This window comes from Daucus carota, chromosome 4, assembly GCF_001625215.2.
Source record: "Daucus carota subsp. sativus chromosome 4, DH1 v3.0, whole genome shotgun sequence".
Classification (NCBI taxonomy): domain Eukaryota; kingdom Viridiplantae; phylum Streptophyta; class Magnoliopsida; order Apiales; family Apiaceae; genus Daucus; species Daucus carota.
The window spans coordinates 25,023,812-25,050,729 of record NC_030384.2 but is presented as its reverse complement, the minus strand read 5'-3'; the positions used below and the strand labels follow the sequence as shown (position 1 = coordinate 25,050,729).

General features: G+C 36.3%; 2 protein-coding genes and 1 pseudogene across 2 annotated transcripts; 1 reads left to right on the top strand and 2 right to left on the bottom strand.

The window, feature by feature from the left end:
* Positions 1-33: 33 nt before the first annotated feature.
* LOC135152271 (uncharacterized) lies at positions 34-2,910 on the bottom strand (annotated as a pseudogene).
* A 5,161-nt stretch (positions 2,911-8,071) lies between these two features.
* LOC108216443 (zinc finger A20 and AN1 domain-containing stress-associated protein 5-like) lies at positions 8,072-8,524 on the top strand. Its single transcript, XM_017389209.2, has one exon. It carries the CDS (start codon positions 8,072-8,074, stop codon positions 8,522-8,524), a length of 453 nt encoding a protein of 150 aa, XP_017244698.1.
* A 553-nt stretch (positions 8,525-9,077) lies between these two features.
* On the bottom strand, positions 9,078-25,356 carry LOC108219277 (uncharacterized protein At5g08430). The gene is made up of 12 exons (XM_017392637.2): positions 25,218-25,356; positions 21,525-22,428; positions 17,900-18,012; positions 17,298-17,357; positions 17,032-17,082; positions 16,036-16,106; positions 15,506-15,762; positions 15,036-15,323; positions 12,065-12,124; positions 11,651-11,713; positions 11,008-11,070; positions 9,078-9,482 (listed from the first exon to the last, which is right to left on the bottom strand). Exons 2-12 carry the CDS (start codon positions 22,183-22,185, stop codon positions 9,220-9,222), a joined length of 1,950 nt encoding a protein of 649 aa, XP_017248126.1. The 5' UTR covers positions 22,186-22,428; positions 25,218-25,356; the 3' UTR covers positions 9,078-9,219.
* Positions 25,357-26,918: the final 1,562 nt, after the last annotated feature.

Genomic DNA, 26,918 nt, shown 5'->3' with positions numbered 1-26,918 from the left:
TGCCTTTTCTTTCTTCCCAGAATGCCCCTTGACTTAACTGTTTTGACCCAACACTCCCAAATGACCATCCAGCCCTTTCTTATTTCTTCTTGCAAATGTTATTACTTTCTTATCTCCCACTCGAGGCATTACATTACCCCGCTCCCAAAGAATCACCTTGTCCTCAAGGTGGAATTCCGGAAATTGCACATTCAGCCTTTCAGCTTCCTCCCATGTGGCTTCATAGGTCGGTAAATTCTTCCACTTCACAAGAACCTCCAATTCTTGCTTAGACCCATGCTGTCGATGTCTTACTTCCAGCAGCTCTTCAGGTTCAACTACCATTTCCAAATCTGCAGTCAGTTGCTCTGGGATATGAGGAGATACCAGTGCTTGCCCAACTGCCCTCTTAAGCTGTAACACATGGTATACCGAATGAATTTTGCTTCCCACTGGCAGCTGTAACTGACAGGCCACCTTCCCAATTTTCTTAATGACTTAGAATGGCCCATAAAATCGACTGGCCAGCTTTTCAAACTGACGACGAGCCAAAGATTGTTGCCTATACGGCTGTAGTTTCAAATATACTAGATCCCCGACCTCAAAAGTTTCATCCCTCCTACGCTTGTCAGCTGACACCTTCATCTTTGCTTGAGCCAACAGCAAGTTATGTTGTAACTCATCCAGAATCGCATCTCGTTCCAACAAAAATTCCTCCAAACTATCCACCACTGTTTGCCCCTTATCAATTTTTAACACATGAGGTGCCTCTCGTCCATACAGAGCTTTGAAAGGACTCATTTTTGAAGACAAATGCGTGGCTGTGTTGTAAGAAAACTCAGCCCGATGAAACCACTTCTCCCACGACCGGGGTTTCCCACCCACGAAGCAACGCAAATACGGCTCGAGTACTTTCTTCACAATTTCCGACTGACCATCCGTTTGGGGATGGTATGCAGTACTTCGCTTCAACTCCGACCCTTGCAGTTTAAATAATTCTTTGCAGAAAGTACTCATGAAAATTCGGTCTCTGTCCGAAGTGATCGAGCCTGGAAACCCGTGTAACCTCACAATTTCCTTGATAAACACCTTGGCTACAGAGAAAGCGTCAAATCGATGGCGAAGGCCTATGAAGTGAGCATACTTGGTAAGGCGATCGACCACCACTAACACCACATTATATCCTTGAGAAACCGGCAAGCCCTCAATGAAATCCATAGTTATATCTTCCCACACCAAACTCTCAAGTAGGTCTTTACTTCCCCAGCGTGACCTCCAATTGTGGAGGCGTGGTGCTCCTGAAGTAACCCAGGAATCATTTTCGAGTGTTTAGAAATCACCACCCTCCCTTTAAGGCGAAGAGTGTCATCCACCAACTAAAATTTCCCACTCTCCTGCCCAGCTGCCAAACTGTGAATCACTGCTTGCAGGTCTTTGTCGGACAAACTTTCTCTGTGTAACTGATCCCAATTAATTTCATGGATGGAGGTTAGAGCACACAACAATGTCTCCCCTGTAGTCTTTCGGGATAAGGCATCTGCCACCCGGTTTGCTGTGCCTGGCTTGAACTGAATCTCAAAGTCGTACCCTAACAGCTTTGCCACCCAACGCTGATATTCTGGATTGATTTCTCTCTGCTGTGTAAGATACCTCAGACTTTGTTGGTCGGATCTAATGACAAAGTTCCTCCCCAAAAAGAAGTGTTTCCACTTTTGGATTGCTAATACAATCGCAATGAGCTCCTTCTCGTATACAGATTTTTGCAGCCCTCGTATTCCCAACAGCTTGCTAAAATAGGCTATAGGCCTCCCCAACTGCATGAGGACGGCCCCAATACCATACCCCGAGGCATCTGTCTCTACAATGAACAACTGCTCAAAATCAGGTAGCTGTAGGACTGGAGAGTTGGTGAGTGCTTGCTTTAAGCTACAAAACGCTGCAGTTGCCTCGTCATTCCACCCAAAATTATCTTTTTGCAGTTGGTCCGTCAAAGGTCGAGCCAATTGGGCATAATGTCTCACAAATTTTCGGTAGTATCCTGTCATTCCCAGAAATCCCCGAAGTTCTCTTAAATTAGTAGGCACTGACCATTCCAAGATTGCTGCCACCTTATCTTTATCAACTTCCACTCCCTCCCCAGATATTACATGTCCCAAATACCCAATAGAGGTTCTGCCAAACTCACACTTACCCTTGTTCGCATACAACTGTTGTTCCTAGAGTTTGGCCAGGACAGCCCGTAGGTGTTGCTTGTGCTCTGCTTCAGTCCTATTGTAAACCAGAATGTCGTCGAAGAAAACCAACACGAATTTCCTCAGAAATGGCCTAAACACGTCATTCATAAGCGACTGAAAAGTTGCCGGGGCATTGGTCAGCCCAAACGGCATGACCAGAAATTCATAGTGCCCGTCGTGAGTCCTAAAAGCTGTCTTGTGGGTGTCCTCCTCACGCACCCTGATTTGGTGATATCCCGCCTTTAAATCCAGTTTCGAGAAGATTTTTGCTCTGTTTAATTCGTCCAACAGCTCATCAATCACCGGAATCGGGTATTTGTCCGGAATTGTCTCCTTATTCAACGCCCTATAGTCCACGCAAAATCTCCACGACCCATCTTTTTTTTTTCACCAACAGAACAGGGCTCGAGAAGGGGCTGGTTGATGGCTTTATGATTCCGGAGGCAAGCATTTCCTTTATCAGTCTTTCAATCTCATCTTTCTGACATTGTGGGTACCTGTAGGGTCTAACCCCTACTGGATTACTGCCTTGCTTCAACTGTATAACATGTTCATGTGAACGTGAAGGAGGAAGGCCTGTTGGACTTTGAAAAATTTGATTAAACTCACTGATGTCTTTTGCCAGAAATTCTGGAATGGAGGGCTGCTTTACACCACCCTCTCCAGTTGTCAACTGCCCTAATTCCATCACCTCCATTCACTGACATTCCACGATAAATCCACCACCACTTTTCCGCAAGGCTCGGGTCATGGCCTTCAAGGATATCTTTGCCCGGACTAGTGAGGGGTCACCTGTAATGGTCACTGGTGCTCCTTGGAACTCATATGTTATCTATTGTTTCTTTCAATCCGTCATGACTACCCCTAAAGTTTCCAGCCACTGTACCCCAAGGATGACATCCGAGCTGCCTAACCCCAAAGGCAGAAAATCTGACTCGATGTCTATCCCGCCTTCCAGTCTTAGCTTAACTCCTTTGCACAGTCCATTTCCCTTCATAGAGTCACCATTACCCAAGCAAACCGCAAACTGACATGACTGCTCTATAGGAATGCCCAATGCGCGCACTACTTTTAGGGAAAGGAAGTTGTGCGTTGCACCCGGGTCGATCATCACGAATACCTCAAAATCACCTATCGTCCCCTTTAACTTCATAGTCTTCGAATTAGGAATCCCAATGACCGAGTTCAACGACACTTCTGTGACCACCTCCTCTGTAGTTGACTACACAAGGTCTCTTTCCCCCGTTTCCACATCCTCCTCTTCCTCCTCAATCAGAAGTACACTCAACTCTTTCTTTCTACATCGGTGCCCCACCATCCACTTTGCATCACACCGATAACATAAGCCTTTAGCCCTCTTCTCCTGTAGTTCCTTCTCCGTCAACCTCTTCACCTCCCCCGTAGCTACAGAACGCGCTGGGGACAAGGGTGTGGGCGAGTGTACTGAAGACTGAGACTCCATTGACCTCGCACCCCAGTTTCTGGATATTGGGGGGCTGGTTGGAGGTCCATAAGGGTAACTGGCAACTGAGGGCGCCCCTTTAGAGAACCCTGACAACGAACCAGTCCTAATGTTACTCAACCCCGACCTCCTACTCGCCGCCACTCTGTTGCGTTCTTCCACCTTCGTAGCAAGTTCCATTGCTTGCTCAAAACTGATCGGATTTAACAGCCCAACCTCCATTTTTACCTCCTCTTTTATCCCATTGAGGAATTGCCCCATAAGTAAATTTTCAGGAATTCGTTCTAACGGGGAAGCAGTTTCAATAAACTTGCGACTCTATTCACTTACAGTGGTGGTCTGGGTTGTAGCAAGCCATTGCTCATACAGAGATCCTCCTTGCAGGCGCCTAAACTGCCTCAAGCTGAAATTCTTCAAATCGTTCCAACGCCGAATGGGATGCCTTTTATTCTCCCATTGGTACCACCGAAGTGCATCTCCCTCCATCGCCACAGCTACAGCCTCCAACATCTCCTCTTCTGTTAGCTTATAGGACTGAAAATACCTTTCAACCCGCAAAATCCACCCATCGGGTTCAGATCCGTCAAAGATGGGCATGTCCAGCTTCCGAAATCGCCAGTGGCCCGGTCCTCCACCGGATCCGCCACCGCCCCCAAAACCACTGCCATCTACGCGCCCACCACCCCCAACAAACTCCTCACTGCCTCTACCAGGTGTAGGAAACCCATTCAAGGGAGTGGTCATACCTGCCATCACAGACCCCGGGTAATTGATGCTCCCCTCGAACTTCTCCTGTCTCGGCACAAGGAACGGCTGCATCTCCGTTAACGAACTACGGATCTCAGCTTGAAATTTGAGCTGATCCGTCCACATAGTGTTAATTAGAGTATCGTTGTACTCCTTCTTGCGCGCAATCCGCCCTTCAAGCTTCGTGGCCACCGCATCCACCTCCGCCCCCAAATTGGTGGCGGTTAGGGTTTGGCCCTCCATCAGTATCTCTGTCAAAGAGGGGCGCATCGCCTCCATAGCTGTCTCTACGGCCTTATTAACCAAGGCCGACAGCGAGGTGTCCAGATCTGACAACCTCTCCTCCATCGCGTCCACTCTTTGATTCACCGTCGGCGGCCCCATTGGATCTGTGCTCTGATACCACTTGTAATGAACTACGGAGTTGGATTACTGGAAATAGTACTGAATAGATCGATTACAAAAGAAAACTACAATCGCCTGGACTATTCGAGATGCCCAGATATCTCCCACAAAACCCTATTACTTTCTTGATGCTCTAATTTACCGTTACTCCCCTATCTTATCCTTTCCTGCCTTTTCTTTCTTCCCAGAATGCCCTTTGACTTAATTGTTTTGACCCAACACTCCCAAATGACCATCCAGCCCTTTCTTATTTCTTCTTGCAAATGTTATTACTTTCTTATCTCCCACTCGAGGCATTACAGAAGCGGCATTACAGATTGCTTCACCAATTGAGTTATCTAATTATAAATTAGGTATCCCATTTATACGAGGGGCTGGCTAACCTGTGCCCTCAGGTACAGGTTAAAGTGTATTTAATGCATCTGGGTAGTAGCTGACAGTTAATATGGACCTAGTGTTTTTTTGTAGATAATACATTAATTGCTAATTAGAGAATTCAAATCTTCACATTTATCAAGTATATTTGATATTTTATTTACTCATATATTGTATTACAATGTTAATAATTATATTTTTTAATAATATTAAAATAGTAAAAGACTCATATAAATTGGCCGGTTTTAATTAGAAGGCTGATTTTACTTTGAAAATTAGTATGCAGGAGAGGGGGGGGGGGGGGGCTCGTTATTATTTGTGGGATGAAATCAATTAAAAATTATCATATAAAATGTGATAAAAAGAATTATTCTACGTTCTCCCAGTTTTTCAAATTTTAAATATATTTTATTATAAATATAAAATTTAGAGGGCATATCAAAAGTAGATGCATAATTAATACTTAATAGATTTTTGAATGGTTCAATACAGATAAATAACTATACAAATATAATTGTAGTTGACTAAATTAATTACTACTTATCTTGTGCCCGCCCTTAGGGCACAGGTTAGCCACTCTGTTTGTATAATATAAAAACTCAAAAATAAGTATAGTAACAAAATAATTATACATGATTCGTTTTAAGTGTGAATTATAAAAATTTAGGATACTCAATGATCAAATATCCATCATATAAAAGATATAGTACTCAACTCCTAAAGGATTATCTTGGGCATATCAGATTCCCTAATTCTGTTTGGCATTATTGTTGCAGACAATACAATATCTTTATTCTATAAAACATGTGAAAAATTGTTGATAAATCTAAAAGTAACTTTTTTAAACATCAAATTTAGGATTCAAAAGTGCTCTCAGAGAAAGCATGTCCCATTTTTTTAAAAAGTTGTTTTTCAATTCTTGTATGAAGTTAAATAGAGATTTCACTTTCAAATCTCACCAATATCGTTATCGTTCTTACCTTTTATCTTAAAGTATGTACTCTCCCATCTGATTATAATAATCTTGTTTCGTCAAAAAAAATTTATCACAATGCTTGCCCTCTTTTTTGCCGTTACAAATTTTATAGTACTAACTACTATGTTGACTATTATTTAACTCATGCAATTTTGAAAATTATCATACAAATAACTATGAAATTGAAAACATGTATGAAACTTGACTATATTCTTGTATAATTAATGTTATTATAGATAAAAATGATAACAACGCATCATATATTATTTATTAATATATGTGAAATTTATAATTATTAATATATGTGAAATTTATAAATAAGACTATTAGATGAGATGTAGTAAGTAACAGTTAAAAATATTTATCAAACAATAATCTTAATTCTATAATCTGAATTCTATAGCAAACATTTTTCTCGCAAACACTTTTTTTTTAATAGCTCAATAATTTTATACAGCACCTCCAGAAAGTTAATATCAAAAGTTAATATCAGTGACACAGACGAGAAGATCGAACAAAATCATAATCATAGGTATCAGGTATTCAGGTTTGTCCATGTTAATTATCGATTAAACATATTCAACTTCCCAACTTCACCGTTAACATCCATCTACGAACAAAAACACTCGTCTACTCGCCTAGGCCGCTAATATCAACAAGATTTTGCATCCGAAATATTAAAGAAAAATCCAATTAACCAACCGCACTCTCTGGACAACATATTTACATAACTACAAACTCAATGACAGATTGACACACAGTAAATGATTGCGACCTAATGATTGCTTAGCTGTTTCTTCGTATACACATACATATAATATTGGTCGATAAATGTATTTTTTATAAATGTATTAAAGGCCCAGGGACATGTCACGGAAATTTAATAGTATTACTGCCATCTTAAAATGTTGCTAGTACGCGGTCCCAATATTTCTGACAGTGATTTTATTTACGTATTTAAAAGAGAATAGTTTTATTAAATTTTTGACTAGAATACCCTTTGTGTTTATAATTATTTCAGCTTCCCAAGACAGTGGCCACCCAATACAGAATATAATGGAGAGAAAGGTGAGTAGAAAAGGAAAAGGCTGGAGTAAAGTATAAGATGATTAATTATTTAATGTTTTGCACACTTTGTTCGCATAAATATATTTTGTATAAAAAATGATTTTATCCTTGAAACCTAAATATTACTACTAGACATCTTTTATTTACTTACTTTCTAAAAATATATAAATATATATTTTATAATAAAAATAAATTCTTGTTTTCGAGAAAAATGTACGAAAAAAGAGACTGATGATGAACTTAAAATAAGTGATTCTTACGTAAATTAAAAAAGTGAAATAGAAGTTATTTAAGACTTATACGTGATTAGAGTGTTTGAAAAAAAAAAAAAAAAACCAAGCAACAAAAGTTAAAAGTCGCTTCTCGGCTATTTATACAAACGATATGAATAAGTGCTTTTAACTTAGAACACTAGAAGCGGGGTTTTTACCCAAACACCCACATTGAGTATATCACAGTTGTGTCAACTGGTAACTATGCATGCACATGTACCTTTCCTTGTTGACGGCTAGCCTACTTGACCACCCCTCTCATATTAATCTAAATTATACAGGCTCATCCATCGCCATCTTCCACAAGTTGTAAAGCAAGGTTATTTTCGTCTTTTTGGTCCAGGCCAACATAACCAAGAATTTGCCTCATACACTCCATACGCGTTGTATCCAATCCTATTATTCAACCCCCCCTCTCTCTCGTTTTATACACACACAATTAGAAAATCTCTCTCCTCTCCCTCTCTCTCTTTCTCTCCATCTCTCTGTACACATACATCTATTTATCATTTCTATATAACAACATCTTCAAGTTATATTCATCGTAAAAAACATGGCACACAACACCGAGAACGAAGAAACCGAATTCAAAGCCGTACCTGAATCGCGAAAGGTCTGCATCAGCTGCGGCGTCGCCGGAATCTCCGCCGCGAACATCTGCCAGGTCTGCTTCAACGCGACGGCCACCGCCTCTTCTTCTACCATCAAACCTCGTAGATCGGCCTCGATCAAGTCGCCGGAGGAGATCAGATCGGATCAGACAACGAAGAACGCGGACGAAAAAGGCGATCCGATCGCGCCGGTGAAAAAGGAGGTCAATCGGTGCTCAGGCTGCCGGAGAAAGGTCGGTTTGACCGGAATTCGATGCCGCTGCGGCGAGCTGTTTTGTCCGGCTCATCGATACTCCGATCGACACGATTGTAGTTACGATTATAAAGCCGCCGGAAGAGACGCGATTTCCCGGGAAAATCCGGTGGTTAAAGCTGCCAAGATCCTTAGAATATGATTGTTATATGTATGTGTAATTTGTATGGGAGATCTGAGCTCGATCTCGATTTTATTTGTTTCAAATTATTTGTAAGCATAATTTAATTTTCTGTTTTAATTATTGAATACAAATGAAAGTTCAGTTTGCAGTTATCATTTTAAGTTTTCATGTTCAATTTTGATTATTCATCTTCACAAGCTTCAAAGATTCAATCTTTAATCTAACTTGTGGAGTTCTGTTAAAGTAATCTTGTATAGTGAAAAAAAAATACATCATAATATCATTTCAAAACATTAATATAATTGGTTCTCGTCTAGGCACCCTGAAGGGGGTATAAACTTCCTATGTTTAGTTTGTATGTGAAGCTATATTTTTTCCCAATCCCAGCAGCTTCATAACAGATGAAAGATGGTCCTTTAATTAGCTTATCCCGAGGGCTAGTCTACTACCAGCAAAACAACAGAATGCAGCGCAATTGTGTGACTATAGAAATGACTGCTGATCCTGCTAACAAACATGCATGTCCAAAAATATTCGAGATGCCAACATATGAAGGAATTATTAGAAAGGATGAAGGAAGAGCAATTTCCTTAACGGAATTATTAGAAAGGATGAAGGAAGAGCAATTTCCTTGACGGAACAGAGTCTATAACCTTGATATAGCATTAACAAAACCTAATCAGATACAGCGAAATGTAGATACTATCACCAAGCTAATGCGGGAACATCAAGCTAAGCATATCCATCAACAGCACAGGAGCATGACCACTCTTCCAGATCCTGAAATCTGAAGGAAAGTAGAGGTTTTCTGTCCACTTTTTTAGTGTCACCATTGAGAAAGGGCCCTGGATAGTTTGCTGAGGATCTTTATAGTACCATAGACTACTTTCTGGGGAGTCAATTATCTGGGATGCGTCATTTATACCTTCTGGCCCTTCCTCATCATCATCATCACTTAAATCAATCACACATGTACCTGCACCACATTTCACAAATACATAAATGCTCATCAGCACATAATATTATATTATCAGTTTCAAGGCTGTATTAGCAAGTGAAATATGAGAGATGGGGTATGTTATCTTGAGCCAAGCTGGATATTTAGAATTACACTGTTCAATTTTGCAATATGATATTTAGAATTATATATATGAATTTGCTTTACTCGAAGCCAGAGACTCTTGAGAAATGGGCCGCTAAGTGATTTCTTACATACCGACCCTCAACAATATTGAATTTGGGAAGCCCACACCAGCACTAAATCAGTGGAGGGAATACAGATGTGAGACACACACACGTGTGTGTGTGTGTTTCTACAGCTAAAGTGATTCTAAATAATGGTGTTCCTACAGCTAATTCCATGCTGTTAATTCTCATAAGGTGCTCTAGGTACAATGAACTTCAAAAACTCTTTTCCCTATTATGAAATTGATACTCCACCACTCTAAATGAAATAAAAAAGTTGTCAGTATTGTCATTTAAGCAGATTATTAAGATTCCTACAGTTTGTTTATTGAATAAAATGATTAAAATAAAATATTTCTCTATAATGAATTTTCAAAACTCATTTCGCATATAGATATTAATTCATTTTAACATCTTCAAATACATTTTGAACATGAAACATCTTTCTTCTTCTTTGCTAATGTTATGATTTAATGATCGCATGGTTCAAGGTATTCGGGAATCAAGTATGGGTTTCGTCCATTCCAAACCCATATCTTGTGTTTGGCCGGGAAAAATGCAATTTAAAACCCATACCTCAAACTCACAAAGTGTTTTTGATACATAAGGGGTAAGGTCAGAACGAGAGAGGCATATGGAGAATCAATTTTAAATCTGATATTTTCATCTCTATTTAAACAATTAAATGTATATGTTTAATTAAAAAATAGATCAATGACGCAAAAATATATTTAAAACAGTAATCAAACTAATTACAATTGATAAATGAAAACTTTATAAATCGAATAGATTTATTTGAGCACTCAACTCAACACATGATATCGGAAATGATACCTCAAACCTATACCACCTTAACCCAATTCTTGATTCCAACCACATACTACTCCGCGAACCAAACCACCCCACTGAAACTATATACTATTAAGTATTAACATGATATAGATATAGATATGTTCTTTAAGTATTGCTGAACAAACCATAAAACAACTAAACATGTCATGCACATGACCTTTTTCAGCAGAAGGTAAAAGAGAGCACTATTTGTTCATAAATTTGGATATTTGAATCCAATATGACACAGTTTATACCATAAAATAACTAAACATGTCATTCACATGACCTTTTTCAGCAGAAGGGGAAAAAGAGCACTATCTGTTCATAAATTTGGATATTTGAATCCAATATGACACGGTTTATATTTGGAAAGAGATGGACAGAACGTTTAGTTTAAATCAATACCAATGATATTAAATTACTTCTATGGTACAACAGTATATCAGATTGAATTACTAAAAAAAGGTAAGAGATAGTCTAACCATTTGTTTCCTTTACATATGTAGTGCCATTGCTGTAACTTTTGTTGCCTTCTCTGTCAACATCTGCAGATACCAAATGCATCAAACTACAACAGTATAGAAAGCTGAATCCTTAAAGTGATGCCAGTTCCACATTCAAAACCCAAAAGCTTTTAGGTTGGGAGAAAACAGTGTAGTTCAGGAGCTCCAAACATAAACAAGAGTACAAAAGAAATATGGTTTAAAGTTTAAACATAAAATTTTATCACATGACCTTTTTCAGAAGGCAACATGAGTACTATTTGTGTAATTAAATTAGGAAACTTGAATCCAATATGAGAAATAATACTTAAAAAGATATTGACGGGCATTTCGAGTTTAAATTTATACCAATGTTATTAACCCATGTTACCCTGACTCTTTATTTTGTCTCGAGTACCCGTGTCGGACACTTGACACTTGGACATGGGTATGGACACTCTGATACTTATTATAAGCCAAAAACATGTAAAACTTTCAAATTATTGCCAAGTCCGACACTCCGACACGTATCCAATTGTACACTTTTAGCCGAGTCCGGGTAACATAGTTATTAACTAACAAAGTGTGTAGGACAATAGTATATCAGATTGAATTACGAAAAAAAGGTCAGAGGTAGTCTAACCATTTGTTTCCTTTATATATGTAGTGCCACTGTTGTAAGTTCTAATGCCTTCTCTGTCAACATCTGCAGATACCAAATGCATCAAATTACAACAGTATAGAAAGCTCAGCGTGGTGCAGGTTCCACATCCAAAACCCAAAAGCTTTTATGTTGGGACAGTGTAGTCCAGGAGCTCCAAACGTAAACACGAGTACAAAGATATATAATCAAAGAATTTCATACACGACCTTTTTCAGCAGAAGGCAAAAAGATTACAATTTTAACTTGTAAATTTCAATCCAATATGATAGAATACTTGGAAAAATATCGGTGAGCATTCTGTGTTTAAAATAATACCAATGTTATCAGCTAACATCTGTAGGGTAAAAGTATATCAGATTGAATTACTTAAAAAAAGTAAAGAGATGGTCTAACCATTTGTTTCCTTTACATATGTAGTGCCATTGTAAGTTCTCTTGACCTCCACGTCAACATCTGCAGATACCAAAATGCACAAATTTACAACAGTGTGTAAAGTTCAGTGCCCTAGAGTGATACATCCAAAGCTAAAGCTTTTCTCAAAAGAGTGTAGTCCAGGAGCTCCAAACTTGAACACGAAGTTAAAAAATATGGTTTTTGATGACAATTTTGACATTTCGCCTATACTAAATTTTAACTTTGTATCATAGTAAATATGTGGATGTAATTATAGAAATATGGTTTTTGATGATAATTTTGACATTTCGCCTATACTAAATTTTAACTTTGTATCATAGAAAATATGTGGATGTTATTATAGAAATATGTGGATGTTAGTAAAAGATATGGTTTTTGATGATAATTTTGACATTTCGCCTATACTAAATTTCGCCTATATTATTTATGTAAAACCCTATCTTTGCTTACAGCACATTTTAAGCGCTGGACATCAATAAGCAAACTACTCGTCCAGCACTTAAAAACCGCTGGATGACAGCGTACAGCGTTTTTTAAGCGCTCGACGTACAGCAAAATTTTTAAATCTCGACCATTCTGATCTGATCCAACGGCTGCAAAGCCTGTGTATTGGATAAAGGCTCCCTAGAAATCATATGTTGGGGGCCTGGACCCAATAATAATATAATTTCATAATTTTAATATGTTGTTGATTGGATTCAACCCTTAAATTGGTACTATTTAAGATAATGAAATATGAATATGCTTTAGTAATAGATCAAACCTCTCTCTCTATTGGCTTCTGAAGATCTAAAGTTTATACATGTAAATAGTAACCATACCAAATTACAAAATTACCACACTTTCAATTTTTCGACTTTACCAATATAGTGTAGATAAATAGTATGATGTAGGTCCATAAGAATATATGACACATGATTGAATTAAATATGTTTATTTTTTGTAAGGTACATGGGCGAAGTCACTAAATCTTGACTTACTTTGTCTTTCTGAAGCATAAAAATTTGCTCTGCTAGAATTTTGGGCAGGTAGGCACAAGGGAAAGTATATAGATAATTATGGTTTCTGGCATTTCCAAAAAAAAGAAGAAAAGGGCGAAATTTTGGGATTTGGTGATCCAAATACTCCCATACAATGTATAACAATCTCACTACGACACGTGCTGCTCAATGCAGGTGTTGAGCAAGTGCAGCACATAGATATTGGGATATACTTTAATAACATACCTACACAAGCTATAACAAATTTACCAAATTCAGTGTGCTTCCTGCCGTACACACTTGTGATATGTGGTTGTCCATTCTCTTAAATCCCCAAATCCAATGCACAAATTTAGCAAGAGGCTCAAAGGGTTTTCATGGCATACTAAGATGGTGCATAATTAAAGGAATAACACCATGAAGCAATCTTGGACAATTAAATCATACTTCAACCGACATGTGTGCATCGAAAGTTAACGGGCATGTCAGTAATACTAAATACACAGATATAGCATTCTTAATAAGGCAATAACTATATTTGAGTACTGGCATGTAAATAAAAGAGTAGTACCATGTGTAAAGTTTAGAAGAAACAAGAAGCTTGCATGTTCAAATCCATATTTAGTCACCTACTCTGTTATCTTGATAATAATTGATGTAGGACAATGATGGGAGGTAATATAAAGAGATGAACCTATCTCCACAGAATCGATAGAAACACTTGTAAAATCCGCAAATCTGTTCTAGAATACACTTCGATGCATATTATTCAACTCTAACTAATAATGATGATTGCAAGTGTTTAAACCATCTAAAACTTGGAGATCAAGTAGAATTCCAAGTAAAAGGAAGCTCATCCAAGCAACTACTACCGTATCTACTACCGTATATTCATCTGCTAAAATATTTAATAAATAGAAGTATTATTTGATCCAGATATGATATATATTATACAAAAACAATCTTAAAATTTGCCTCCTAAACTTTATGTTTCCCTCCTCTCTCCTAAAATTATTACAATCCACCAACTCCCTCTCTTTTTCTAAATTATTAAAATCCACTATCTTTTTATCTCATTAATCTTTCTCATTATTTATTTTTTTACTTACATTTAATATATTATTTGCACATCTTTTATGTTCTGTTCTTGAGATTGTGATATTCGGACTATAAAAAGCAATAGGATCACACAGTTCAAGAGAAAATGGTACGTATATTCAGATATAACCTAATTTAATTCACTCTTCACCGTCACACATTATTTTCTTTCTTCAAATCTATCAAATTCCCCTAAGCTTTAATATATAACTTTTCCGTTGTTTAGTAATATTTTTTCACATCCAATTTTTCAAAAATTATTTTCAATATTGCAATATTGTATAGAGAATTGTGTCCAATATTACTATATTTTAATCAAAAATGTTTTTTCTTATCAAAATGCATCTTACTTGATTTCTCAAAATCAGGACTTCATGGATAACATGCAATCATGTATATCTTTTGGACATCTCTATCATCTGAATCCTAACACTGATTGACTACTCACATTATATGAATAAACTATTGAATACCTAAGATAGATGTCTTTATATGATTTCATCTACATCTCTTCAATCGAACTTGACTAACAGATCCAGATTCTCATAATCTATCAATCCGAACTAACTCATCCTTGACACTTTGCAAAAGAAGCATACAAAAATAGCATATGCAAAATCAAAGTTGCTCAACAGACAGTAGGAGCAAAAGAATCTGTATGGAGTACTGAACTGCATCAGCATAAAAGTTAGTAAGTTACAACACTCAAACTTGAAGACCTCTCCTCAGTCCTAATTAACGAGTTACTCCGCTCCTAGTCCCTAACTGACTAGATCCATGTTTATGCATTACTAGGCACGCAGTATAACTTGAAAATGTAAGTAACTAAAATATTGTACTTATATAACTGAGGAAGAAATTTGATGCATTACCAGAAGCATACTGCATGGTTCTGCGCCCATAGAGGAAGAAACATTTATCTACTTCAGTATCAGAAGGCATATCTGCTGGAGTCCTCGCAATAGTTAGCTTTGGTAAGCAACACGTACTTTTCTTTTCATCTTTTGCAGGTTCCAGCAAAATAGCTTCTGGGTTCTCTGCTTCAGTATCTTGAGGTATAGGTGCCAAAGTCCCAGCAACAGTTGCCACTGGTGAACTACAAAAATTATTCTTTTCATCAGCTAGAGGCTCCTGCACAATAGCTTCTAACTCTATCTGTTCTGCAATTACATTGGGAAAAGTTAAGCAACGAGACCTAACTATCTAATCAGCGAGATGTAACCATGTGTGTCTACGTGTGTATGTGTGTCAAAGAGAGAGGTATGTGACAAAATTATAGGAAAGATATGTAATACATGCTACATGGTTGTGTGCAAATAACTGAAGTCATGTAAGTGCAAACCTGCGCTATCTGTACTAGCGAAGTCATCATTTAATAGACTCTTATCAGCTTCTCCATCAAAAGGTATATCTGCTCCATTCCCCACAATATTTAATTGTGGTAAACAAGAAACATCGTTCTTTTCATCTTCTGCAGGCTCCTGTACACTAGCTTCCGGTTCTAGCTCTTCTGCAATTACATTAGGAACCTCAAGCAATAACCTTTCCTGTTCAGCTGGTTTCTTTAGCATTTCTTTCCTCTCCAGGTACTCAAATAGCGTAACCAATGTTAAAGTCAAGGATTAAGTGATATTCAATGACAGGTTGACTGGTTTTTCATGTTTTTTCTTTGTTTTCCCATGACAACAAAGAGGCTCTGCCATAAACTTTGTAAGAACATGCCAGTATAGGGCCTGAATAATATATTACCCCAGACAAGTAATTCCTTGTCCCATGAATCAGGTGATTTTGATACTCAGATCATGATAGAAGATGTATAAGCAACTACCCAATATTTCAGATAACATACATTCACATGTTTAGAAAGGATATTCTTTTCTCCATCCCTTTTCATTGGCATGATCTATGAGGTTTTGTACCAGAATAAGTTCTTTTGCAATCCACTGTAACAATTTTAAACTTGATATTAGATGACTTCACTGACCAATAACGACAAGTCAATCACACAACACAATAACAACATTGTGTAAACACTGCATTGCAGATATACATGGTTTACAAATTATGATAAGGCAAAATTATCTATATTTATAAATGCAAATCTTCTTTTCTACAGCATTGATTCTGAAGTTTTGCAGAAAAACTTATATGGCAGTTATTTGCAGCATAACCTAGTAATATCTATATCCTGCAAGTCTGCAACTGAGTAAGACCAGAGACAACTTTACTTAACAGAAAATTAGTGATCCTCTTGGACTGGACACATAGGTAATAATGTTCTGTAATATCAAGGTGTGAATGGATACACATAAGTTCAATTAAAACCTAAAATTCACTTTTCAACTTCAACCAGAACAACTACTAATATTACATAAAATTTATAATGTGAAATCTAACATTGCTCATTACAGCACGTGCACAGGATTCAGTAACACTCATTAGCCCAAAAACTGATTTGAGTAATTGTAAATTAGTATAAATCACCCAAAAAAGAACCACTCTAATTGTGAACACAACCCTAAAGAAGAACATTCTTTTATCAGGGTAGAATAGACAAGCAAATATGGACGAAAAAGGGGGGGAACCCCTAACTGATGATTTAATAACAGAAAAACCTAACTTCATATACAATGTTGATCTTGTGAATGTGATAAAAACACACTGCAGAAACTATATATAAAAACCTAAAAGGACTCATTAACAAGGGGAAAGCTGATCTCCAACCAACCCAAGTCCAAACTGTTCGATCTGTTAAAGATATCAAGGACAAGACGAGTTTCTTCATTTCCAAAGCCCCATATTAAACTCATGAGTTTCTTTATTTCCAAAGCTCCAAAGTAAACACCATACATGTATTAAAATACATACCTGCTTAGTTATGACTTCATGCAGGATTTGGGCCTTCCTTTGAAGCTCCGTCTGTAAAAAAATATTTTTAGTATCCTTGTCTTCAAAAGACAATCACCTTATATCTATTCTTATAACATTTTCATATACGAGTAACACCATCGCACCTATGAAATCTTATATGGAGTCACAATTAATTGCAAAACATACACCACTGACAATATTTATATAGGAATGCATGATTCAAAAGTATACGCAGCAGAATGATCTTTGGCTGACAAACTTACCACAGTCGGCCTATTAGCAGAACCAGTTTTTATTCTTTGACGCAAATCCTCACATTCTTCCTGAAAGAATATGCAATGTTCCAAGGGTTAAAAAATAAATACGTAATTTAGACTAGGACATCTCTTGTACAATAAAGTCACAGTTGCAAATTATAACCATGAGCAGACATCCCCCTATTCACCGTATGTATGCTTAAATCATTGGGTAATCTTACAGAGGGAGAAATTTCACTGCAGCATTCATATGTCAAAGCCCTGTAGTCCAAGATACCCATCTAGTTGTATATTTTATCAATTTCATCATCAGCCCCTTAAAACATAGTTTAAATATTATAGGTTAAACTGATGAGGATAGAGCATTAAATCTCTCCATCCTCATCTTTTTGCCAAGACAACTACAAACCAAAATATGGGGACTAATAGACTTAACTTAAATAAAGCACTAGTCAAACTGATCTTCCAATCAATTAAAAAAATTCCAGATAGCAAATGACTTGCATTACTATGCATATATGATCAAATAACTGACAAAAGACTCAAGAAAAATAATGGTTCAGCCTCGTGATGTTAAATATAGGTAGAAAGAACACCACTGAGCAGACCTCTTTAAAATTTTCATTTGATAGCTTGCTAACAGGGATCTCTTTCATTCGATGTGGTATTTGGAGAAAGTATGCTGTACTAACATCACCACATGCAGGTTCCTTCCTTGCACCTTGAGAAACATCAAAATAAGATAAACATATTCAGCCATGAAGTATATGTATTTATGAGCAGTTAAATAGTAAAATTGATCACATGAAAAATGGAATACTCCCTCCGTCCCAGCCATTTCTTTACACTTTCCTTTTTCGGATGTCCCATCCAATTCTTTACATTTCAAAACTTACTAAATGTAGTAAAATTTTATAATATAAAACTCAACTAAACCCACTAAATTTCTCCACTATATTTACTTTATATATTAAATATCAATCAGTCCCACCACTATCCTTACTTTTCTCACCTTTTCATCTTTACTTTACTTGTTTTCTTAACCTCCGTGCCCAACCCCAAATGTAAACATTTGGGTGGGATGGAGGGAGTATAATTTAATATATTAAGGGAGAAAGGTTGTAGTTGAAGTTAATTATCTGGTTTCTCTAGACTCTACAGAGATAATTTAAATTAACGGTGTTCATATAGAAAGAAATTTCTACATGATCAGAAAATGATATTGAAGCAACAGAAACAGAAACAAATATTCTTATAGTATTAGTGATATTTTGACACTATAACACGAGCTAGGGAAGTCAATATACATTATCATAGTATATTTCACTGTTGTCGTTCAAGCTTTATTTAGCTTGCAGAATTTGTGATCTGGATTAGTCATCCGGCAACACTAATTTTCCTGTCCCTCAGAATAAAGGCGTATGTATTTGTGCCTTCTGTGAAAATTGATTCCTAGAAAGTAATCATACCACCCAAATTCATTACTCTCAAATTCTCCTCTTTCTGATCTCCTTAAGGCGTTGCTCTCCTCTCAAGGTATTATCATAAAAGTCCCTAACATACAGCGAGAAAGTTGCAAATACCTTTACATACTAGCCCTCAAAAATTACCCACCTACAAGCATTAACATGCCAATTGTCCAAGCCAAAAAAATTTGTGGTTGCCTACAAATAGAGACGGTACATAACTTATATGTCTGTTGACTTTTCCATTACATTTCAGGTCAATCTCGTCTGAACTGATGTGGGAAAAAAAATTACAGCAAACTTCTCCAAGTACTAGTTAAAGTTAATGTTAATGACAACAAAACGATTGCCATGTCCACATTAGCCACTGAAGCAAATCAATACTATGAATATGGGTATGTTTCTTGACACAAGTACGGCTTGTAATAATCCAGAAAGCTTTGTGATTTGACTTAATAATAAAACCTCCTTGCAGGATTGCATCCTGCAGATTTCTCACAATTATTTCTTATCCTGACCCTGTATCTCGTTTTTATAGCTCTTTCTACTTTTTAATTCCACATCGAAACATGTCTCAAACAATGTATACATATAAAAAATTGCATTTCCTAAAGCTCCCAGAAGTACAATGGCGATTGAGGATCCTCCTTGCTATTATAATGACAAGGTCATGATCTCTTACAGATTTATGCATCTACCTCATGTCAATCTTAAGTTTTTAAGCTTATGCTTGTTCCATATTATGATCTCAGTCACTATCTTCTAAATATACCAGTTGAATTCGAGCAGGTCAAGAAATTCACTGATCCGCTTGGGACTGTTCTGGACGGTGAAGGATTTAACTTGGGCTCAGATGGTTTAACGGAGAGAAAGGTTAGTTTTTAGATCTAAAAAGTACCAACTCAATTAGCACATTTTATGTTGAAACAAAACAAGTTATTCCTATCTTTAACAAATCAAAAACATTCCACTCCAAGACCATGCTACTTTAAGATGTGATTTTATTCCTAAAAAATGATTTCGATAAAGAGAAAAGAAAAGATGTAGGTCGATTGATATGAAAATATACCTTCTTGCATAATGATTAAGCCCTGAGAAATGCAATAAGAGCCAACTTGACATGGACAAAAACAAAAGAAATTCATTCAATATCCTTACATAAATAATATTCTGATGTGATTAGGATCAACTGGCTAAATGTCTCCTTAAGGGTTCAGAACATCCACACCATTAAAAAGGCAGCCTTTCAAATAACTATGGAAGCATGTGTGTAAAGGGCTCAGTTGGGATCAGCAAATACTTTTTTGTTTTGGCAACTCAAACAGTAATTTCTTTCCCCATATTAATATTAGCAAACTCAAGGATATTCTCTGCAAATTTAAATATAATTGCTGAGTCAAGAATCAGGGATAAGTAGTATGGACTTGCAAACTTGCACCAAATCTATAAAATAAAATTTCCAGTATACTCATTCAAGACTTATTAATTATTATTGATCAGAAACAGCAAGCTTATAAGAATGCAGTCGCCTTCTTCAAAAAAACAACGATCAGAAGACTCTCTTACTTTGTAATGACCTACAAATCTCGTGCTAAGACTTAGCTTGTTTGTTCTCAAGTTGACTCACTTTAGTTTCTTTGTTGCCCTCAGATTTGCCACTCTTTGCTTAGTGATTAACCATTTAGCCACTTGCTCAGAGTGTTCTTGGAATAGGTTATCCAGAGAGCAAACTCTTTGTCCTGTCAAGTGCATTGCAATGAACCGGGCCAGGCCTTTTGATACGTTAACTTATCTACGTCGTCATAACAGGCCCAATAAGGGCAACTAAGTCTTTTACTATGTAACAAAGAAATGTGGGAGTAAAAAGGGAAGGGGAAAGCAAGGTTAGGGTTATCTGATTATTCAGTCGTGATTCTAGTTGAGTAGTGAGAGTTTCCAGGCGACTCGAAGGTCCTGGGTTGTGTTCATCGTCACAGACTTTTGATTATCTGTCTTTTGTTTATGAGCAATCGTTGCTACGAGCTTCTTTAGTAGTAATACAAACAGCCTATTAGTATTATCTTAATTATCTGGAGTGTGTCCTATTAGATTTGTCTTCTATCCTCTGGCATTGCACAGTTACACGCAATGTAACTCATTCCAAGACGCATATCAACAAGGTTTACAATATATAGAGCAAAAAAGGAGGTTTCAGAAATAGGATAGAGTAAGGTCAAGGGTGATGAAGTAGGATATAGAATATAAAAATGGTTACTTGCAATCAGGACAAAATTGAGACTAGCTTGAGATCTCAGCAAGGAAGGCCAGATATTTCTATTCTATTCCCAAAAAAAGTGGAGCCTTGCACACCAATCGGATTTTAGGTAGAAACGATGGGGTTGTATTGATTTGGGAGACACATATATAAGGTCAGATAACGATTTACCAAGATACCTAATATCAAGCTAAATCTTCTGAAAATGTATATATCAGTAGAATTTCTCACCTGTTTCTTAACAGGTGTCTCTTAAATATAGAAAAGTCAATTATGTTCACATCTAACTTTCAGCATTCATTATTTAGGACTTCATAGTGATAACATTGACAGTCCTATTCAACTGTAAGTCCCTTTGCATGACTTGGCTTGGTAGTTCTTTTCAGTTGACCTTTAAGAATCAAGTGAATGTATTGAAAGATAAAACTATAGTAAATATAACAAGCAGTACTTTATAACAATGCATATAGCATCAGTACTGAAATATACCTATATATATATAACGAGAAGTACCTGTTACTTGCAGAAGCTGGTGGGAGTTTTTCTGGGAGTAATCATATGGGTCAGATTTGATCCTCACGTAGCTTCCTGCTACTTTACTTTCAAATGTTTCAGGATCCTTAAGTAGTTCTAGAACTGACTTTTTGTTTAGATAAACGAGCTTAATGTTTTCAGGAATCACAGAAGCGAAACAGCTTTTGAGGGACTCAGGGACCTTTTTTGAGTTAGGAGTAACTTTATTCCCCAAAACTGAAGCTTTCCGCTTCCGATATGCTATCTTCCCATTTTCCTCCTCTCCAGAATCACTTGAATCTGTATCATCTGATGACTCGTCTCGGTTTTCAGCAAGGTGTGGAAACAGCAATTCATGGATTTTTATGCGAAGCACAAACTTCTTTCCAAACAAATAACGAAGCCATTCGTCACACTCAACTCTCTTCTTCTTTGATGGCTTAATAAGATTATTTTTGCTGACATAGTCATTAATTATGGCTGTCAATTCCTGTTGAGACTTCTTTTTTTCAGTCTCTATACCAATTTCTTTTAAAAATTCCATGAGAGGCTTTGATCCCCACCCGGCATATTCCATCTTCTTTGATTTGGCAGTTCTCTTTGACTTTGGAGGAACATAATCATCATAAGAATCCTCCTTCCAGAAATCTTCATTTGCCATGTATTTTATGAAGTCAATAACAAGAAATTTACTGTGATTTACAGTCTTCTTGCCATCAGTCCTCACTTGGGCATCTCAGGTAACATAAGCATCAATGCATCTATAGTAGAATATTGATTTTCTCTTAGTAATAGGTCTCTCCCTTAAAGACAAGTGATGAAGCAAGCTGCAAACTTTTTTATGCAAGTATTGTAATCTTGAGGATTCAAAACGCTTAAGCAATTCAAATAGTGCACCTTTAACCTGAAAGGCAACATCCAAATTAAAATAAACAGATTGATGAACCTGTAAAATTATTAGCTTCACACCCTATAAAGGTACATCTACTACAGATACAACATCCAACAACGACAAAGAACAACAACAAAAGGGGAAAAATAATTACAAAGATAGAGGTGTAAGCAGGATACAGATATATGTAAAGATTATTCAATTAGAATAGAAGCTCTTAAGTCTTAAGCAATCAACAGTAAATAGGAACAGAAATTCAAAGCTTTTAAGCAAATGATAGAGAATTTTTTTTAAAATCTACTAATTAATTCACGATGAGAGTACATTTAAGAAAACTTGAGCCTATGGCTAGGAACTGTTAGATCCTATCACAAGGAGCAATTACTGAAACTTACCTTGTAAACAAGTTAACAATATTAATCTATCAGTTTGCAATATAAATTTTCAATTAAGTGCATTAAACATAACTAGAAATAATGACCCATAGTTATCACAAACCAGACAAAAATCAAGCTAAATCACATAAATAATCCCACAAATGGCTATAACAAGTAACTCACAAGACAAATACCTCAATTTGATCTATGGAAATTTAGGGTTGACAGGGACCTGCAGCAAAGCCACAGCCTAGGTAGTAGGTATTATGATGCAGTGGGGCAATTTAGGCATCTGATTCTAGCCTGCGTTAAATATGGCGGCCCAGCCCTCTTGACATGGGGTAGTGGGTTGAAATAAGATATCTAATTTTGGGCTGTGGCTAAGACAAGGGTTCACATCATCCTCACAAGAAAAACCGACTACTCAATATTTATTTACATATAATAGGCCCGTACAAAGTGGGGGCCCAGAAACAAATTTGTATAAGCTCATCCACCGTACAGAAAAAAAAAATCATTAAGATCTTAATGTTGAAGAAACCACGAAAAGAAAGGTATGCTGTTACATATAATAAACTGTATGTAGATATTAGAAGTTATCAGGTACGAATTGATAGTATTTGAGCTACAGCTTTAGATGGATAAAATACAACATAACTTGGTTGCATTTGAGTAAAATGGAAGCTTAAACAACACTAAACAGCCACTCAAATATACTCTAAAGATTCTTAAAATACAGGAAGACCAATTATAAAAAGTAAAACCTGCAATTGACTTATCATATTCCTTCCAAAACAAAAATCTCTGCCTCCCTGTGCAACACTCAATAACATGAACATTGTCCTTCACTTAACTGCTCAAGACACCAATGAACAAAGGATGTAGTCTATAAATTCCATATAAACTTACTTGACAGCTTAAGAAGGTTCACAGATTATCATAACTTTATCATAAAATTTCCATTTCTAAAAAATACAAAAAAACAACCGGCTACTTATATCAACAACTTATAACAAAATTACCAAGGTACTTAAACATAAAAAAGCTCTCTCTAAACAAATTATTAATCTAATCAAAAGCCACACACAACAGAAATGTGCCACAAATAATACAGATACAAATCAAAACAGAAACATATACAACTCAAATTACTCGCTTCCAAAAAGTAATGCGAAAATACAAATGCCTTTCACTAAACAAGTTTTCAGTAATTCCATTACTGAAATTATCAGGAACCCGCCAGCTAAAACATCAACAAGTTACACCAAAAATGGCAAAAGCACTTAAAAATGAAAAGACACTTAAACAAATGCCTCAAACAGAGCTCCAAACACCAATGAAACAAACACAGTCATTAAGTTCCATCGGACCTTACTTAAAGCTTTAAAGGAACACACATAATTTTGTCATATCAAAATTATTGTTATCAAAAATTTAAGAACCACGAGCCAAAGATATCAACAAATTATAACACAATTCACCTAGGTACTTAAACATAAATACTCACTCCAACAAGTAACGAATGTAACTAAAAGCCAAATACAACAAAAATGTACCACAAATTAAACAAACACAGATCAAAACCGAAACATATTTCCAGCTGAAAGGCAACTCATATTACTCACCAACAAGACGTGATTCAAAACATAAATGACTCTTACCAATGAAAACAAGGCTTAAAAAGTTCTTCAGTCAAAACAACTTGACCAAATCATCAGTTTCTATTTCCGAGATTTTCGGACACAGCCATCTAATAAAATCAACAAGTTAGAACACAAATTGCCAAAGTACTTCAACATAATAACTCACTTCAACAAATAATCAACCTAATTAAAAACCAAATAAAACTAGCACGTTCCTCATACAAAATCAATGCAAATAAGAACCAAACCACGTTTCCACCAAATAACGAAAACTCGAATCACTCACTAACAAAAAGTAATACCAACACAGAAATGCCTCTCACCAAACAAAACTAGGCCTATAAGGCTCACCAATCAAAACATTTAGAGTAAATCATCACTTTCCATTTCCGAAATCCACGGAAAAAACCGCCAGCTCATAATATCAACAATCCACAACACAAATTGCCACAGCACTTAAACAAACAAATTACCTAATCAAATGCCAAAAATCAACAAATATACACCGCAAATAAACACTCGAAACTCAAAAGTCAAAAACACACTAAATTAAGCACATGCACAATGAAACAAACACAATCTCAAATTTAATGAATCATAATTTCACCAGAAATTAGTCAACAACGACAATTTAGTAACAATACACACACAAACAACATATCGATGTATCTTAAATGCGTAAAAATATATTTAAAAAATGAGCATAAATAAATATATATATAGAGAGGGGCGCAGAGAGACAGAGAGAGGGGGAGGGAGAGAGAGTGAGTGAGAGTTATACCGGAAAACCACACCGACGACAACTGAAGAGTCGCCACCGATATGTACAATTAATACGTACCGTTTCTAGTATTTGGGGAAATTAATATATGTTGTACGATCGTAACTGCACAGTTGATTCATATTAAAATAGTGTGATGTACTGTGGGAATAAATTTATGATTGTGCTATTGTTATGTTATATTTTCTTTATTTAAACTCCTTTTAATTTAAGTAAAACATTTAAGAAAGTGATATTGTTTCCAAATGCAGCACATAGTTTAAGAAAGTCGAAATGTAACGGATGTGTGAAAAATTGATGCACTGCTGTGTATGATTCGGTTGAGACTTGGGGGACTTAAATAATGGAAATCAAAATCTATTTTAATTATGATGCATTTGTATTTCTTTGAAACTTGAGAGGCTGGGGTGTATTCAATTGAGATTTTAAAGGATATTTTGTCATTCATGAAACCTGAAGGTACTCAATTCGAATTGTTTAAAATTCATTAAAATCTTTAGATATTCAATTGAGATTTTAAATTATGTCACAGAATCTGGTGGTAATATTCAACCATGATTTTAAATTATGCTTACAAATATGATGGTATTCAATTGGCATCGTTTAAAATCTATTAAAATCTGGTGGTGTTTATATGCTGATGGATTTTTTTGAATTTCATAAAATGATGAATTTTGTGGGATTTCTCGTTGTGTTTTAAATTTTTTTGAAATCCCACTAAAACCCATGAGATTTTGAAACATTGTGCTTAAATCAAGAATCAAAATCCGCATAAAATCAACATCACATACAATCAATTAAAATCAATAGATTAAAAACAATCTATTAAAATACCAATCGAATACATCCCCTTAAATATAATGGAAAATCAAAATTTATTTGAATTGTGATGCATTTTTCTTAAACGGGATTTCTTATATAAAATAAAATATATTTGTATATGACTTTGATAATCCAGAAGTCTTATTAATATTAATACGAATGCAAGATGATGTTTATGTTTATGTGATATAAAATTTTGGATTAAATAATTACCATCAATGGGAGAAAATAGTTAACAACAAATGCGAGAACTAGTTTGAATGTAGTAAGAACGTTACGAAGAACGCGGGACGGAAAGTGATGGATATTATAATTGTTCTTGTATTTTATCCTTGAGCAAACGAGAGAAAAATGTTCTCTAGCATTCTCAACAAGAATCAAGTTAGTGACACGAGAGACCTACATATCTTATTTATAAGGGTTCAAACTATCATGTAGTTCTTTCGGAACAAATAATCTACTTGGACTAGAATTTGTTCTGGTCCATCAGGACCCGACAAGATCCATTTGACCGTGTAGTCCACCGTCAAAGAAGGCATGTAACTCGCATGATCAACACCCAGATGGCTAAATAGATTGTCATTGATCGGGACAGAGAATGGATAGCGATCCAATAATCGGAGGTTGAGACCTCGAGGAGAGGCCTCAATATGGCGGAGGGAGAGACCTCATTATGACGAAGGTAGAGACCTCATTAGATACACTCATGCAACCACAGCTGAGGCTGGTCATGAGCCTTCATGCCTTGATCATCATCTGGTGGGGTGAGGGAACCCAAAATAAAGGGAGTAGCCCTAGAGAGAGCCTACAAATGACTTAGTGTATAAAATTGATGACCCCTTACCATGGGCCACCCTGGAGTATAAATGATGAGGCATG